The sequence below is a fragment of the Acomys minous genome (genome assembly GCF_964271855.1).
Source record: "Acomys minous genome assembly, chromosome: 12".
Lineage (NCBI taxonomy): Eukaryota > Metazoa > Chordata > Mammalia > Rodentia > Muridae > Acomys > Acomys minous.
This window is the reverse complement of record NC_140493.1, coordinates 26,691,489-26,709,723: the sequence shown is the minus strand read 5'-3', so window position 1 is coordinate 26,709,723 and position 18,235 is coordinate 26,691,489. Positions and strand designations below refer to the sequence as shown.

The following is an 18,235-nucleotide window of genomic DNA, read 5'->3' as shown; positions in this document are numbered from 1 at the left end:
AGAAACAAAAGTAGGATTATACAAACACACCACTGTCCCCTCCCCTAAGAATTAATTAACTCTTTCCTAGCTGGGAAATCAGGGCATCAGAACAGAGAAATAAACACATGTCTGTGCATTTGTTTGCTTGTGTTCAACAACACATTTATTTCCTTGGACTTCATACCTGTAATTTTGCAACTATTATGAATCACAATGTACACATATGGCCTGCAGGATATCATATATGTGACCCCAAAGGGGCTGTGACTCACAGATTAAGAACCACTGGGTAAAAAGATGAACACTCCAAGGGAGGGGCAAGAGCAAATCTTTGTCATTTCATCATCTTTTGGGCAATTTAGAATATTTGGGGCTCTCCAAATCCAGGGATCATTGGCTATTGGTCCTAAGGACAAAGGGAGTGAAATGACAAGCAGGGCTTAGTGGGGTGAGAGTGAGTGAGGGTGCCCATCAGTATGAGAGAGCAAGTTTCCGGAACTAGCTTCATTGAGACTGCTCAACTTCATTCCGGTGGACAAAGGGCATATATTCTTGGGGTTGGGTAGAGGGTTCTGAGGGTAGATGCACACTATTAACTGGGGCTTGAAATGCCAGGGATGCCTGATTTGCATGGGACAGCACTGTCTTTTCATATGAACTAGAAAAGAGTAGTTAATTATCCTATGGGCAAAGAGAGGAGAGTGCTAGCAGGAAACTGTGTCAAAGGTCATATTCCAGATGTGCATCTGTGCCTAGAGACACTCTTCAGATGACATCAGGCAGAGACAGAGAAGCCATCTGCTGGAAAGGGAAACCTGCATTCCATTCTGCCCGGATATGGTAGATTGCAACCTCCAACAGTAGGGTTCTCCAACAGAATGTCGAGTTGAAATAGAGTGAAACAGAGCCTTCTAGTCTCAAGGGAGCATAACTGGGGGAAGGTGGTAGCATTTAGGTCCCAGACAATCAGCCACTAAAGCCACTTAGGCTAATGGCTTCTGGATCCCTTGTCCCAGGACCTCGAACAATGAATTTCACAGTCATCACAAGGGTGAGTTTCAGAGAGTTGTTGTATTGCAGGTGAGCTCAGCATGCAGAGCCACCACACAGCAGGAGCGCATCCCTGAGAGGGGGTTGCCAGGGAGGGTCCAGATCTAGATGGAATGGGCCTTCACTGGGTGGAGACATGAGGATGGGATGGTCAGTGCACTTGCCCCTCCCACAAGACACTCTTTCTCCTCTCTAATCCGGGGTCCAGACTGGAGTCTTGCACACATCTCCAAGGGCCCATGAAGCATCCAACTATGGGAAACTTCTGGAAGCATCAGTCATTACCTGAAAGGTGAACAAGAATAAAAGCAAAAGCAGACACAGCCCCCTGCCCCTCAACACTTTTGGTAATTCTGGCCCTCAGCCAGGACAGAGCCTGACAGAACCAAGGGCATTTCTGGTTATGGGCAGTGCAGGACTGGTTATCAGGGACAAGAAGCCAAACTGCTCCATTTTGAGGTCCTTGCCTCTGAGCAGGGAAAGTTAGTTGTCACCTTCACACAAACTGTAGTGTGTCACAGTCCCCTGTGAAGAATGTAACAGGGACACATAAATCATGGAGGAATTGAGGAACCTGCCTGACTCCAGTGTGAAGGCAGCAGCCATCATGATGTCTTGTTGAAAGTGAGTGTCTGGAGGCTGGAGAGATGGCTCGGAGATGAAGAGCACTGACTGCTCTTCCAAAGGTCCTGAGTTCAATTCCCAGCAACCACATGGTGGCTCACAACCAACTATAATGAGATCTGATGCCCTCTTCTGCTGTGCAGGTGTACATGCAGGCAAAGAACTGTATCCACAAAAAAACAAACAAATAAATAAATCCTTAAAAAGAAAAAAAAATCTGTTTGTTTCCTGGAACCTGACCTGCTCCAACCCATGACCTTGATTGTTTTGGGGAATACTCAAGCCCTCCCTAACCCTCCCTAATCATGGTGGTTGCTGCTTTGTTGGCTTGTTTGTTTGTTTCTTTGTGGGTTTTGAGAGTTCTCTGTACTTCCTTACTGCTCCCTTGTCTTCTGAAAACCTACTTTGCCACTGCTCATGATTTTACTCCTAAGCTTTTTAAGTGGGCAGTGGTGGTGACACCTTTAAACCCATCTCTCCGGAAGCAGAGGCAGGCAGATCTCTGTGACATGGTATAACTTTTACTCAAGCAACTACCTGCAAATGATCAGTGCACCAAGTCACTGGTCATCAATCCTGGATCCTCACCAGGACTCCTCTGTGGTACCCTGTTGTTGCCTGGTGTCACGGAGACCCTGTAGCTTTTGATCTGCAGGACCAGCCCCTTTCATGTGCTTCAGCCATTCATAGATGGCATTGAGCTGGGCCAACTCAAAGCCCTGGATCAAGATCTAAGGCAGAGTAGGAACCTTTAGAATTCTAAATGCACTTCTTTCTCAGAACCCAAGAAATGGATTTGTGGAGAAAGCACAACGTGAGTACCATCTCTCTCTCTCTCTCTCTCTCTCTCTCTCTCTCTCTCTCTCTCTCTCTCTGTCCTTCTCTCTGTCTTGGTGTGAGTCTCCGCGCATGCGTACCATAACTATGTGCATGCATGACCCCTTTTCCAACAGAAGCAAGTGCCTTAGGGAAGTGGGGGAACCCTCCTCTTCCACCAGCATCACCCCAGAGGGAAGTCCACCCAAACCAAGTGGTACCACATTCCACGCTGGGTAACAGGAGACAGAGAGCTATGTCACTGGCTGAGAGGGCAGAGGTGTGGACTGGCAGGCAGGATTCAGTTGACTCGGTGTAGCAAAAGAAAAGTGGAGATCTTGGTTGGGAAAGCAAAGTGTTTATTGGACACAACAGAGGGTAATTGAGTGGTATGTGTGGGAAGACCAAAGGATCCTAGAGACTTATGCGTCCACAGTGGTGGTATTATACCTTGGAATTCTGCCTCTTCCCTGTGCTGTCCACCTGCATCCAGGGCAAAGGAAAGCATGAAAATGGCTTTCCAGGAGGTCCAGATCTGAAAGCCCAAGAGGCAAATGGACACCTACACAGCAGGGAGCAGGGACTAGAAAAATACTTGAGACAAGTTGCCCCATACCCTATTCCCTCCACATATCACCCATAACCCTCAATACATCACTAGAAGGAAAGAGTGATTACACACTGGGATACAAGGAGGAGGGCAGGAGTAGCAGGAAGTGTCATCACAGCAAGGCCTGTGGGAGGACTGAGGCCAGGCTGCACAGAAGCACCCCTGCCAGGGTCCTGGCTACCCCCAGTGGGAACTGCTGCATTGCAGAGGTCTTCCTTACAGCAGGAAATCTCGTTGCTGAAGTCAGTACCCATGTTCTGGATATTTTCAAGAGAATTTGAAATCTTAGGGCAGGTGGGAAGGCAGTACTTGCTTCTTGTTTTCACTTTTTGAGAGCCTGCAAGACATCAAGGAGTGACCTCACAGCTTATGCAGGAAGAACTCAGCATGCCAAAGTCTGGAGCACATGCCACCAGGCCTGGATGGCCCAGCCTTGTCTCTAAAGCACATTGTAGCCAGACATGGTGGCCATACTTTAATTCCAGAATTTGGAAGATGGAGGCAGGAGGATTTTTATGAGTTCGAATGCAACCTGAGCCACATGGGGAAGTTCCAGGCCATCCTGGGGCTAGAGTGAGACACAATGTAAAGAAACAAAACAAACAAACAAAATCATGGGCTGGTGAGCTGTCTTGGTGGATAAACTGCTTGCTTGTCCTAGCGTGGGGACCCCAGTTTCAACCACCAGAGCCCTTCATAGATGGGCAGGCATGGTGGCCTACTTGGTTTTTGGGTTTTTGTTGCCTTTGACTTTTGTCTTTTTTTCTTATCTTTTCTTTTCTTTTTTAAATTTAAATTTATTTTTTATTTTGTTTTATTTTATTTTATTGCCACACGGTTTCTCTGTGTAGCCTTGGCTCTCCCAGACTTGCTTTTTCGACCAGGCTGGCCTTGAATTCATAGTGATCTGCTTGTTTCTGCCTCCCTAGTGGTTGGATTAAAGGCCTGTGCCACCATACACAACATGGTGGCCGACTTGTAATCTCAGTCCGTACTCAGGAGACAAAATGGCTGGTCCCTGAGATAAGTTCACTGAATAGACTAGCTGAACCTCTATGCTTGGGGTTCAGTGAGAGACCCTGCCTCAGTAAAGAAAACAATTGTCAAGGAAGAAACCCATTAACCTCTAGGCTCCATACCCTTGTACCCGCAAGTGCATGTGCACTCACACGTATATACACACATGCACTTACAGGCACTGTGCTGAGGGCTCCACCAGTGAACTGCTTGCATGGAAGCCCAAGGTGCCATGTTCAATGCCCAGCACCCATGTAAAGAGACAACCAGGCATGGTAGCTCTGCTTATGATCTCTGTGCTGAGGAGGAGGCAGGAGGTCCCAGGAGCTCTCAACCAGCCGCCCACCCTACTTGGCAAACATCAGATCCCAGTGAGAGATGGTTGCCACTAGAGGAATGGCTGGGCAGTTAAAAGTACTTGTTGCTCTTACAGAGGCCCAGGGTTCGGTCCCTAGGCCCACACGATGGTTTACAAGAATCCGTAACTCTGGTTCTAGGGGAACCACATTCATTCACATAAAATAAAATCAATAATTCTTTCTGGAATATAACAGAAAAGGGATTGGGGAGATGGCTCAGTGGTTAAGAGCACTGTCCACTTTTCCCGAGGTCCAGAATTCAATTCCCAGTACCCACATGGAATCTCATTCTGGAATATGTTGCCCTCTTCTCTATGCAGACATACATGCAGATAGAGCACTCACACATAAAACAAATAAATAAAGTAAAATACGTTTAGACAGTGCTTAATAATAATACTTGGGGCTGTCCTACACAGTCTACATACATACACACATATGCATCCACTACACACACACACACATACAGAGAGTGAGAGAGAGAGAGAGAGAGACAGAGAGAGAGAGAGAGAGAGAGAGAGAGAGAGAGAGAGAGATGACACAGTGTAAGATCATGAATTGAGATATCAGAAAGGCAGCTGGCCTCTCAGATTCCAGCTTTTCCCCCAGGCATTTGGTCCTAGGAGATCTGCTCCAGGAGACCTCAGCCTGCAGAAGGAAACAGGAAACTGAGTAGAGGGTGGGTCTGCTCCTGCCTTGTCAATCTGGAGGATATGCCTGGATGCTGACACTTCCAGGGATCTGGTTTGTCCCAAGGTCCCTTTTCCATCAACATTCCAGGCTCATTCCTTCAGCCTAAACTCCAAATTCCTTCTTTAAATGCCAAGACTCACTAAATGCTCTCAGGTCTCTGGGTCCTTCAGGAGCCAGTGAGACCCTGGACATAGAGTAGGGACAGGAGCAGCTCATGGCTGCACTGGTGAGGGAGGGGGAGGAGGATGATGACAACCATGAATTCCTCAGGGACAACCTGCATTAGGACCATCTTCCAGCAAATACCTGGACCCCAGGGCACAACTCCCACTTTGCAGGAGCCCCATTTCAGTTCCAGGAGACCCTTCAGTTCCAGGAGACCCTATATTGTTTATAAATAACTGGTCCACAAGTGCCGAGATGTTTTCTTCCAAGCCACACCACACCCATCTTCATAGGGACCACAGGGAACTCACCCACAGTGGCTTCCACATCCTGAGTGACACAGACTCCATCAGGGTAGGGGCAGATAACTATATTGCAGGAAGCTTCAGATGTGACCTGGCAATCATAGCAGCGCAGTCCCTGAGCTGAGAAGGAAGCCAACACATGAGGGCCAGGGCATGGACTTCTTCGCCCAGACCCCTCCCCTACATTGGCTTTATTTCCACACAGCTGCTGGTCTATAGGACAGAGCAAGAACACTCCACCAAAGGGAACAGTGAGTCGAGAGCCCCTGGTTCAAATATGCTGGGTCCCTGCCAGCCCCACAGGAGAGACCTGGACCCCAAGAGGTATTAGGGAGACAGTCACCATAGCGGGAAGATGGAGATAGCTGATGTCAGATGACGTGATGAGGGGATGAGTGAGTAGGTACTGGGTAGCACAAGAGTGAGTAGGTACTGGGTAGCACAAGGGCCAGCTGATGGGGAAGGCTGTTCTGACCTCCTTCCTCCATCCTCCCCTGCAGAGCTGGCCCCTGGTCCTTGGGGTATGACATGCACTGGACTTCCCCCAGCCAGTTCAAAGCTGAGGCTCACCATCAGACCTCCCACAGGACAGATGTAACTAAAAGTATAGGGGTATCTGCGGGCCAAGAGCCTCTTAGAGTACAGTCATTTATTCTGGCATTTGGACCTTCATGTAGCTCGGCTGGGACATAAGAAAAAGGTCAAATGACGAGAGTTAAGGATTCTAAACTCCTTGGCTTGGCAGCTGTAACAGGTAAAAAAGCCTCTGACAACTGGTGTGTAAACAGGCCAGGGACTTGGCTATGTTTAAGGGCAGCAGGGTAGTCTGCGGACAGTGCCTCCTGGTAGCTGGAGTATGTCTAGGATTCAGAGAGTGCCTGGAAGGTGCAAATATTGTTTCTCATGCTATAGGTCCTGAGGAGTGTCATCTTCTACCCTATCTCACCCAGGCTACTCAAGGTAGTGGTGATGAAGTCCAAAGTCTGACCTGCCTGTGCTGAAGGTTGCAAGGCCGGCGCTGGCTACTTTACAGAACCAGGAAATCACCCCAGCACGGGAGGATTCACGCACGACAGCAATCCCTAAGGGCAAGCCCTGGCCCCAACATAGGTCAGGTCCTGGGCACAATAAAAAGGCAAGTGTACCCACAACTCTCAGGTCCTTTTTTAAATCTCCTTGTGAACATCCTGCCTCTCTCTCATTTTCCAACTCACCTCTCTCTGCACACAGTAGGGCCACAAGCAGGATGAGCACACAGGACTTCATAGCATAGGAACTGTTCATCCTAAGAGGTGTGGGTAGACAGACAAATCCTTAGAAGTTGGAGCCAGTTAACAGCCCCCAATCACATCCCTGGGCTCTCCATGCCCTGCACAGGCTCAGGCATTCAATCTCCCTCCCTCCAAACCTCCACAAGTTTCCCCAGGAACAGATATCTGCCTGCTTTGCTTCTCCACCACCACCCAGCTTCCCTTCCTAATCCCAAGCTCCCACCCAGCGCTATCCTGAGGGCCCTTCCCTCTGCTTGCCACCCCACAGCCCAGCCTGATACCTCACCTCACTCCTGTCTGTGACCAGGCTGTAGTCACAGTGGAAACTTCTAGTAACATATGGGCTGATATAAGTTCTTTGCCCTCCCGCTTCTCCCTCCACCTGGTTTCCTAAAAAGGAAGGGTTTTCTGAATTCCTCCAGGCCAGCAATGTCATAGCCTAATAGTTGACAAGGCTTCTTGCTGACATGGGGAAGGCAGACATGTAAAGCAGTCAAGGAGGTGCTATTTGTATAGCAAGGGAAGGAGGCAGGTTGCCTGGCCCTTACCTGGTATTTCTTGTTGTTGTTGTTTTGTTTTGTTTTTGTTGTTGTTTGTTTGTTCGTTTAATTTTTTGATTTGCTTTGTTTTGGGTTAGTTTCTTCTTGGTTTCAAAGGCAGGGTTTCTCTGTGTAGCCTTGGCTGTCCTGGAACTTAGTCTATAAACCAGGCTAGCCTCAAACTCACAGACATCTGCCTGCTCTGCATCCTGAGTGCTGGATGAAAGGCAGACACTGCTGCAGCCACCCATGCTGGCTCCACGACCTGGCTGTTTCCTGTTTGTAAATATAGGTTAAGGGGTTCAGTGGATTAGAGCCCCCTTGCCCTCTTTCATACAAGCAGATAAGCACCTGTTTGTGGCCTGGTTCTGATGAGTGAGCACCCAACAGGGTCTTGAGCCCACAAAGTCCTGAGCCAAGAACTAACTGACAGCTGGGATGGACATGTTAACCAATATCTGATGTGTTTGGGCACCTTCTGGGGCTCCTGGTGTTGGCATCTCATGGCTGGAGCCATGCATGCTTTTCATAGCACAGGACAGTCAATACAGAGGATGAATGACCTTGTTGAGTGTTGTTTTAACTGGAACTTGCTGGTCTTTCTATTTTACCAATAAAGGCTGAGAGAGGCAGAGAAATCACCCAGAAGACCTTTCTACTCAGCTTACATTCTGAGATAAAAGGCACAAAATGCTCACTAGCTCACTTGGCAGCCCAGGAGAAAAATTCAAAAACCCAAGGCCAAAGGCTTGCTTACTCAAAGCTCAAAAAGCCAAAGGCCATGGAGCTGAGGAACTCAAAAGCTAAGAGTCAAGTTATAGTCCCAAGCTCTCAAAGCACCAAAGATTTCTTCCAATTCTACAGTCTGTCTTAAATACTCCTCAACTCAAAGTCTCTCCTAGTTTTTAATCCCTGTCATCTGGTTTCTTGCTCTGTCCCTTGACCTATGGTCAACTTTATTAATTCAGGCGTCCAGAAAGCTGTTGGGTGAAGGTGTGTGTGAGGCTAGTGTCCCACACCTAGATCACCTATTTGCAGTAAACAGTTCTTGGATTAAAGGTGTGTTAGGGCTCAACCACAAGAAACAGGGATTTATAATTCCATCTCAGGTACCACACTGGGATCCACAGCAAGAGTTTTATAGTTCATAGACTCAACACATTGAGATAAATATCCTGCCACAGTTGTCCCCACTGCTGTCTAGAGTGGGGAGCCCCTGCCTTGCAGAAGCCTCTGTGAAGAAGCCACACATTCATTCTCCCTGGCAATGCAGTTTGGCACACAGCATGTCCCTACACTATGGCGTCCAGGTCCAAGGAGTCCCACAAAGGACAGAAGTCTCCCTAGTGTTTAGTTACCACCTTGTGACATGGTATTCCAATAATGCAATCAACACCAGTTACCCAACTGTTGACGTCATCTGTGGATGAGCTGTGGGGTGAGCAGGGGGGCCCCGCAGCAAGGCCAACACTGAGTTCCCTAACCTCATAGAGTAGAGAGCCCTGTGAGTGACCCCACTTAAGTGCCTGCAAGAGATACAGATTAGAGAAAAATGCTGGCCACAGAAAGAGGTCTGAGCTGGAAGAGCATCCATCCTGAGGTGACACAACAGCAAAAGAACAGGTATGCTCAGAGCATAACGAAGTCCCAAAGAGGACCACAGAGTCAGTGACTCTGAGCACATCTACTTTAACATGGAAAGACATCTGCAAAGGGAAGGTAACCAGAAGCTCAGAGAAGCCAGCAGATTCTCCCAATGCAAGCCACAGGGCAGACACAGGAGTTGCATCCCATTTCTATTGTTTCTGGTTGGTTCCACAATTGTATATTGAACTCCAGGGTCGCTGATCTGGGTTACAAGGAACACTGATTGAAGAAAGAGAGGTACTGTAGGGTGAATTTTGGGTTCTCAAGCAGCAGGGGGCTGAACCTCTCAAGGACTGAATGACAAATCCCAGGCTACTTCACAGCCTTGATGCCATCTCTGCAGAATTCATGCAAGAAATAAGAGTTCTGATAAAATTCTGCCACACTCCACGGCATCCACCCTCGCACCAAGACAAAATCCTTTCCTTGTTACCCTGCAATCTATGAGACAAGCCAACCAATTCACCACCATACCACACACCCCAGAACAGTGCTGAGAGGAAGAAAGCAAGAAAACTTTTCTATGGATCTCCTTCAAATGCTGCCCTGGGCACCAGCTCATGCATAACCAAGTAGAGGTGATGCAAAGAGTCTCAGACAGCAACGGCCTGCCAATACACATAGGGCATCAATGACAGACCCAAGTTACAACCCCACCCAATTTCACCTTGGTAAGGCCATGAGCTTATGAGGTTTATTTACAGAGCATGGGTGAGGTCACTTGGAGAACTATGGATAACCCCCAAGCAACTTACATCACCAGGAAGTCTTACCCTACCATGTAAACTTTATCAGAGTCTCTCTTTCATTTAATCTTCCACTTCTTCTATATGCTAGCATCTTCTGAGATCACCTGTAGCTGGAGGGAATAATGGCTGGAACCTGAGATGAAGGACCCCCTCCTGAGCAACAGGAGCTCTGGCCATTATCACAGATGTGTGCCTGTGTTGCTCTTTTGACTCCACGTTCCTGACCACTGGGCTAAAGTTATCTCTACTCGAGGAAAGCAATGTGCCTGTGACCTTCTCTTGGAGGAAAGGGTCATATAGCCACAGTGCCACACACTGTATCAGCCTTAAACTAGGGATTCTCATTTTCCACCCAACACCACTGCAGGGATCCAGCTCTCCTTAGTGGTGGACTCCTGTCCAAGTGATGGACAGACCCACTGAGATTGACTCTTAAGGGAGAGGGCAAAGTGTGCTTGTAGAATCTTACTGTTTGCCTCCACCCAGAGTTAAGGCACCAGGTGTTGTCAGGCTTGTGTTAGAGAAGCCAGGTCTTAAGCAGAGAGGGCTACAGGCAAAACAAAACCACACCCAGCCCTCTCCTCTGCCTTGTAACTCAGCCAGTGGTCTGACTACTGATACATGGAACAGCTCAGACAGTAGCCAAGGCCATTCCTCTCCACAGAGAATGAGTGACCTCAGTTGAGTAGCCTAGGTCACATGACTGCCCCTCTCCACCCTCAGTCCTATAGCAGGGGTTACATGTTACCTGAGCGTGGGTCCCCTAATTGCGTCCACCATCACCTCTACCCTCCAAGCACGTTACCACTAGATAGACACATTGACAAGACCCAAACTTCTAACTTGGTGCTGTGCTGCCTGCTGGCGTTAATGAATCTCTTGCCTGAGGAAGATCCATCTCACCTCCTCTGTTATTCTCAAACAGCCTCTACTATTCAAACATCAGAAAGGGATTAGCTGTCTAAGAAGTCCCTGAGCAGAGCCCACCATCATGATGAGTTTGGACCACACCTCGGATTTCCCTACCAATAGCCTAATTTTCACAGTTATCCCTTCTTCAAGTTGGAAATACCAAATACAGGAAGGAGTGCAGCAGTGGGGGGGCCTTGCTTAAGCCACTGAAGGACAGTTGTCTCCTGGGGTGAATCAATATCTCTGTCTCTGTCTCTTTGTCTCTGTCTTTGTCTCTGTCTGTCTGTCTGTCTGTCTATCTATCTATCTATGTATCTCTATCTCTATCTCTTTCAGTTTGTCAATACAGGTTTTCTCTGTTAGCCCAGGCTATCTTGGAACTAGCTAAGTAGATCAGGTTAGTTTTAAATTCAGAGCTCTGCCTGCCTCTGACTGCCATGTGCTGAGATTAGAGGCTCAGTTAGTTCTCTTGAATCTCCCTTTTTCTGTTTAAATTTTGGCCTAAAGAAAATCCAAATTTTGCCTCTGATCCTGGGAAGAAACAAAAGTAGGATTATACAAACACACCACTGCCCCCTCCCCTAAGAATTAAATCTTTCCTAGCTGGGAAGTCAGGGCATCAGAACAGAGAAATAAACACATGTCTGTGCATTTGTTTGTTTGTGTTCAACAACACAATTATTTCCTTGGACTTCATACCTGTAATTTTGCAACTATTATGAATCACAATGTACACATATGGCCTGCAGGATATCATATATGTGACCCCAAAGGGGCCGTGACTCACAGATTAAGAACCACTGGGTAAAAAGATGAACACTCCAAGGGAGGGGCAAGAGCAAATCTTTGTCATTTCATCATCTTTTGGGCAATTTAGAATGTTTGGGGCTCTCCAAATCCAGGGATCATAGGACATTAGGACCAATGTCCTAAGGACAAAGGGAGTGAAATGACAAGCAGGGCTTAGTGGGGTGAGAGTGAGTAAGGGTGCCCATCAGTATGAGAGAGCAAGTTTCCGGAACTAGCTTCATTGAGACTGCTCAACTTCATTCCGGTGGACAAAGGCCATATATTCTTGGGGTTGGGTAGAGGGTTCTCAGGGTAGATGCCCACTATTGACTGGGGCTTGAAATGCCAGGGATGCCTGATTTGCATGGGACAGCACTGTCTTTTCATATAAACTAGAAAAGAGTAGTTAATTATCCTATGGGCAAAGAGAGGAGAGTGCTAGCAGGAAACTGTGTCAAAGGTCATATTCCAGATGTGCATCTGTGCCTAGAGACACTCTCCAGATGACATCAGGCAGAGACAGAGAAGCCATCTGCTGGAAAGGGAAACCTGCATTCCATTCTGCCCGGATATGGTAGATTGCAACCTCCAACAGTAGGGTTCTCCTACAGAATGTGGAGTTGTAACAGAGTGAAATAGAGCCTTCTCGTCTCAAAGGAGCATAACTGGGGGAAGGTGGTAGCATTTAGGTCCCAGACAATCAGCCACTAAAGCCACTTAGGCTAATGGCTTCTGGATCCCTTGTCCCAGGACCTCGAACAATGAATTTCACAGTCATCACAAGGGTGAGTTTCAGAGAGTTGTTGTATTGCAGGTGAGCTCAGCAAGCAGAGCCACCACACAGCAGGAGCGCATCCCTGAGAGGGGGTTGCCAGGGAGGGTCCAGATCTAGATGGAATGGACCTTCACTGTGTGGAGACATGAGGATGGGATGGTCAGTGCACTTGCCCCTCCCACAAGACACTCTTTCTCCTCTCTATTCCGGGGTCCAGACTGGACTTTTGCACACATCTCCAAGAGCTCATGAAGCATCCAACTATGGGAAACTTCTGGCAGCATCAGACATTACCTGAAAGGAGAACAAGAATAAAAGCAAAAGCAGACACAGCCCCCTGCCCCTCAACACTTTTGGTAATTCTGGCCCTCAGCCAGGACAGAGCCTGGCAGAACCAAGGGCATTTCTGGCTATGGGGCAGTGCAGGACTGGTTGTCAAGGACAAGAAGCCAAACTGCTCCTTTTTGAGGTCCTTACCTATGAGCAGGGACAGTTAGTTGTCATCTTGACACAAACTGTACTTACCTGAGAAGAGGAGATCTGTATTAAGGGGTTGCCTCTGTCAGCTTGGCCTGTCAGCATGTCTGGGATGAGCTGTTTTCCTTGGCAATTGATGGAGGAGGCTCCAGGCCTCTGTGGGCAGCAGTATCCCTAGGCAGGGCCGCCTGGGCCACAGAAGAAAGCTAGCTGAGCAAGCCAGGGCGACAAGACAGTAAGCACATTCCGCCATGGTTTCTGCTTCAAGATGCTGCCTTGAGTCCCTACCCTGGCTTCCCTCAGAGATACACTGGGACCTAGATATGCTGAATATAAATAATACATATACTGAAGCCAAATGAAGCCTGTCCTTCCCAAGCTGCTGTGCTCAGATGTTTGCTCCCAGCCATAGAAATCTGACTAGACCCCACCCCTGACGTGCATGACCAGGTTCTGTCTCCTGTTCTCACGGGTGTCTCCACTGAGGCAGAGATACAGTTCATGTCTCATTCTTTGCATCAAATGTCACATAACAGCAAATTAAAGAGAATCATTTTCACTAATAAAATTGTAAAATATGTGTGCCTCAACACAGGTGGGCCTCAACAAAGCCCTGCTCCCTCCATCTTCCTCCCTCCCATAAGATGCTTTAAATGCAAAACGATACAGCGATCTCTCCTCTCAGGAATTTCAGATTCTCATGAGTGAGTGTAACCAAAAATACAAGTGTGGGGGGTGGGGGGATTGTGGGTGTGGGCGTGTGTGTGTCTTTTTGTCTGTCTATCTGTGGAAACTTGCTGTTAGGGAAGAGTCTACCCTGCCTGGCATCCAAGCTTGCTAATATACAACTAGCTGCATGACATGACTCTATGTCTTTCCACAATGTCACACTCTATTGAATAGCAATAAATTCACAATGTTGATGGTTCCAAAGGCAGAAATGTGCCTAGATTCTTCCTTGCTAATCCTGGCAGAGGATAACACAAGTTCTTTCATTCCAAGATTAATTACTAATATAAAATCTCAGGTCACACAGTAAAGATTGATGTGCAGATGGATGAATAGATAGGTAGATAGATAGATAGATGGATAGATAGATAGATAGATAGATAGATAGATAGATAGATAGATAGATTTGTAGGCCAACTAATAGCTGAAAAGTCCACCACAAGGTTCAAGACATTTCAAATACTCTGAGATGCATGGAACCTGTGAGTGCTATAGAGTCAGACAGGAGGGCCAAAGATAGTCCAATTACAGTGGTTAAAGCGCAGGACCAGATCCAGCCAAAGGAACAAGCCAATGAAAGCACAGCAGAGCCAGACAGGTAACCAGCAGGACAACAGATGGTGATTTGAGTAGGCTGCGTCAGTAGCAAGACCCCAGCAGAACTGAAGTCTCAGTACAGTCAGAGTTCCTGCCTGTAGGTCCTCAATGGACACCAGGTGGTCAGATAGCAGGTCAGTGAGGGCTGTTGGCGTCACTGTGCTGTCTCCCTCCTTATGAGGTCCAGGTGTGGGAATTATATCTTTTTCTTGGTTTGTTCCCAGTAAGTTGCTGAGTGTGGTTTCCTAGGTACAATTTAAAATGTAGCTGTTATATAGTACTTAGATAAAGCTTGGATAAATGTTTTTGGTGTTGTTGTTATTTGTCTGTTTGTTTTTTTGGTGATTAATCAGCATGCCAGGTTGCCTTTGATTGTAGAGAGATCCACCTGCCTCTGCCTGTGGCATGTTGGGATTAAAGGTGTGTGCCACCACACTAAACCACAACTGGGACTAATGACACTTGATTGTCATAATTTTCTCCTCCTCCTCCTCTTCTTCTTCATTGCCACTGAACACCATTATTACAGACAGTGTCCTGTGAAGAATGTGACAGGGACACATAAGTCATGGAGGAATTGAGGAACCTGCCTGACACCAGTGTGAAGGCAGCAGCCATCATGATGTCTTGTTGAAAGTAGTGGGGGAACCCTCCCCTGCCCCCAGCATCAGCCCAGAAGGAAGTCCACCCAAACCAAGTGGTACCACATTCCATGATGGGTAACAGGAGACAGAGAGCTATATCACTGGCTGAGAGGGAAGAGGTGTGGACTGGCAGGCAGGACTCAGTGGACTCGGTGTAGCAAAAGAAAAGTGGACATCTTGGTTGGGAGAACAAATTGTTTATTGGACTCAACAGAGGGTAATTGAGTGGTATGTGTGGGAAGACCAAAGGATCCTAGAGACTTATGTGTCCACAGTGGTGGTATTATACCTTGGAATTCTGCCTCTTCCCTGTGCTGTCCACCTGCATCCAGGGCAAAGGAAAGCATGAAAATGGCTTTCCAGGAGGTACAGATCTGAAAGCCCAAGAGGCAAATGGACACCTACACAGCAGGGAGCAGGGACTAGAAAAATACTTGAGACAAGTTGCCCCATACCCTATTCCCTCCACATATCACCCATAACCCTCAATACATCACTAGAAGGAAAGAGTGATTACACACTGGGATACAAGGAGGAGGGCAGGAGTAGCAGGAAGTGTCATCACAGCAAGGCCTGTGGGAGGACTGAGGCCACGCTGAACAGAAGCACCCCTGCCAGGGTCCAGGTGCTGCCCCCAGTGGGAACTGCTGCATTGCAGAGGTCTTCCTTGCAACAGGAAATCTTGTTGCTGAAGGCAGCACCCATGTTCGGGATATTTTCAAGAGAATTCGAACTCTTAGGGCAGGTGGGAAGGCAGTACTTGCTTCTTGTTTTCACTTTTTGAGAGCCTGCAAGACATCAAGGAGTGACCTCACAGCTTATGCAGGAAGAACTCAGCATGCCAAAGTCTGAGGCACATGCCACCAGGCCTGGGTGGCCCAGCCTGGTCTCTAAAGCACATTGAAGCCAGACATGGTGGCTCATACTTGTAATTCCAGAATTTGGAAGATGGAGGCAAGAGGATTTTTATGAGTTCAAATGCAACCTGAGCCACATGGGAGAGTTCCAGGCCATCCTGGGGCTAGAGTGAGACACAATGTAAAGAAACAAAACAAACAAACAAAATCATGGGCTGGTGAGCTGTCTTGGTGGATAAACTGCTTGCTTGTCCTAGCATGAGGACCCCAGTTCCAACCACCAGAGCCCCTCATAGATGGGCAGGCATGGTGGCCTCCTTGGTTTTTGGGTTTTTTGTTTTCTTTTGGTTTTTGTTTGTTTGTTTGTTTGTTTTTCCTTTTCATTATTTTTTGCCACAGGGTTTCTCCGTGTAGCCTTGGCTGTCCCACACTTGCTTTGTAGACCAGGCTGACCTTGAATTCCTAGTGATCCGCCTGCTTCTGCTTCCCTAGTGGTGGGATTAAAGGCCTGTGCCGCCATACACAGCATGGTGTCCTACTTGTAATCTCAGTCAGTGCTCAGGAAACAAAATGGCTGGTCCCTGAGATAAGTTCACTGGATAGACTAGCTGAACCTGTAAGCTTGAGGTTCAGTGAGAGACCCTGCCTCAGTAAAGAAAACAGTTGTCAAGGAAGACACCATTAACCTCTAGGCTCCATACCCTTACACCCACAAGTGCACGTGCACCCACACATATATACACACATGTAATTACAGACACGGTGCTGAGAGCTCCACCAGTGAACTGCTTGCATGAAAGCCCAAGGACTCAAGTCCAATGCCCAGCACCCAGGTAAAGAGACAACGAGGCATGGTAGCTCTGCTTATGATCTCTGTACTGAGGAGGAGGCAGAAGGTCCCAGGAGCTCTCAACCAGCCGCCCAGCCTACTTGGCAAACACCAGGTCCCAGTGAGAGATCCTGTCTCAAAGTAACATGGTTGCCACTAGAGGAATGGCTGGGCAGTTAAAAGTACTTGTTGCTCTTACAGAGGCCCAGGGTTTGGTCCCTAGAGCCACACGATGGATTACAAGAATCCATAACTCCGGTTCTAGGAGAACCGCACTCATTCACATAAAATAAAATAAAAGGTTCTTTCTGGAAAAAAAAAATAGACAAGGGACTGGAGAGATGGCTCAGTGGTTAACAGCACTGTCTGCTTTTCCCGAGGTCCACAGTTCAATTCCCAGCACCCACATGGAATCTCATTCTGGAATATGTTGCCCTCTTCTCCCTGCAGGTATACATGCAGATAGGGCACTCATACATAAAACAGATAAATAAAGTAAAATAAAATTAGACAGTGCTTAAGAATGATACTTAGGGCTGTCCTCCAGAGTCTACATACATGCACACATATGCCTCCACTACACACACACACACACACACAGAGAGAGAGAGAGAGAGAGAGAGAGAGAGAGAGAGAGAGAGAGAGAGAGAGAGAGAGATATGACACAGTGTAAGATCATGAAGTGAGATAGCAGAAAGGCAGCTGGCCTCTCAGATTCCAGCTTTTCCCCCAGGCATTTGGACCTAGGAGATCTGCGCCAGGAGACCTCAGCCTGCAGAAGGAAACAGGAAACTGAGTAGAGGGTGGGTCTGCTCCTGCCTTGTCTATCTGGAGGATATGCCTGGATGCTGACACTTCCAGGGATCTGGTTTGTCCCAAGGTCCCTTTTCCATCAACATTCCAGGCTCATTCCTTCAGCCTAAACTCCAGATTCCTTCATTAAATGCCAAGACTCACTAAATGCTCTCAGGTCTCCGGGTCCTTCAGGAGCCAGTGAGACCCTAGACATAGAGTAGGGACAGGAGCAGCTCATGGCTGCACTGGTGAGGGAGGGGGAGGATGATGATGACAACCATGAATTCCTCAGGGGCAGCCTGCGTTAGGACCACCTTCTAGCACATTCCTGGACCCCAGGGCACAACCCCCACTTTGCAGGAGCCCCATTTCAGTTCCAGGAGACCATTAGTTGTGGGGAGGGGAGCTATTATTTATAAATAACTGGGCCGCGAGTGCCAAGACGTTTTCTTCAAAGCCATCCCACACCTATCTTCATACAGACCACAGGGAACTCACCCACAGTGGAGTCCACATCCTGAGTGACACAGACTCCATCAGGGTATGGGCAGGGAACTATATTGCAGGAAGCTTCAGATGTGACCTCATGGCAACTGTAGCAGCGCAGCCCCTGAGCTAAGAAGGAAGCCAACACATGAGGGTCAGGGCATGGGTTCCTTCGTCCAGACCCCTCCCCTGCATCGGCTGTATTTCCACACAGCTGCTGGTCTATAGGACAGAGCAAGAACATTCCACCCAAGGAACAGAGAGTCGAGAGCCCCTTGTTCAAATATGCTGGGTCCTAGCCAGCCCCACAGGAGAGACCTGGACCCCAAGAGGTGCAGAAAGTTGCAAGGCTGGCGCTGGCCACTTTACAGAACCAGGACACCACCCCAGCACAGGAGAGTTCACACACCACAAAGCAATCCCTAAGGGCAAGCCCTGGCCCCAACACAGGTCAGGCCCTGGGCACAATAAGAGTGCAAGTGTACCCACAACTCTCAGGTCCTTTTTAAAATCTCCTT

At 48.0% G+C, this 18,235-nt stretch overlaps 2 protein-coding genes across 5 annotated transcripts in view; both read right to left on the bottom strand.

The window, feature by feature from the left end:
• Window positions 1-2,871: 2,871 nt before the first annotated feature.
• On the bottom strand, window positions 2,872-12,534 carry LOC311578673 (lymphocyte antigen 6A-2/6E-1-like). Its single transcript, XM_084748683.1, has 5 exons — window positions 12,432-12,534; window positions 7,179-7,282; window positions 6,836-6,906; window positions 5,628-5,741; window positions 2,872-3,419 (listed from the first exon to the last, which is right to left on the bottom strand). The coding sequence occupies exons 2-5, from the start codon at window positions 7,229-7,231 to the stop codon at window positions 3,130-3,132; spliced, it is 528 nt and encodes a 175-aa protein (XP_084604809.1). The 5' UTR covers window positions 7,232-7,282; window positions 12,432-12,534; the 3' UTR covers window positions 2,872-3,129.
• Window positions 12,535-15,129: 2,595 nt separating this feature from the next.
• Window positions 15,130-18,235, bottom strand: part of LOC311578671 (lymphocyte antigen 6A-2/6E-1-like) — a 53,408-nt gene continuing 50,302 nt past the window's right edge. Inside the window, exons 3-4 of one of the 4 annotated variants that reach the window (XM_084748675.1) lie at window positions 17,730-17,846; window positions 15,234-15,538 (exon numbers count right to left, since the gene is read on the bottom strand). In XM_084748675.1, coding sequence (XP_084604801.1) covers window positions 15,312-15,538; window positions 17,730-17,846 — 344 coding nt within the window. In that variant the 3' untranslated portion in view covers window positions 15,234-15,311. Of the gene's footprint in view, window positions 15,539-17,729; window positions 17,847-18,235 lie in introns of all 4 variants that reach the window. The other 3 variants (XM_084748676.1, XM_084748681.1, XM_084748678.1) reach the window with 3 other exon arrangements.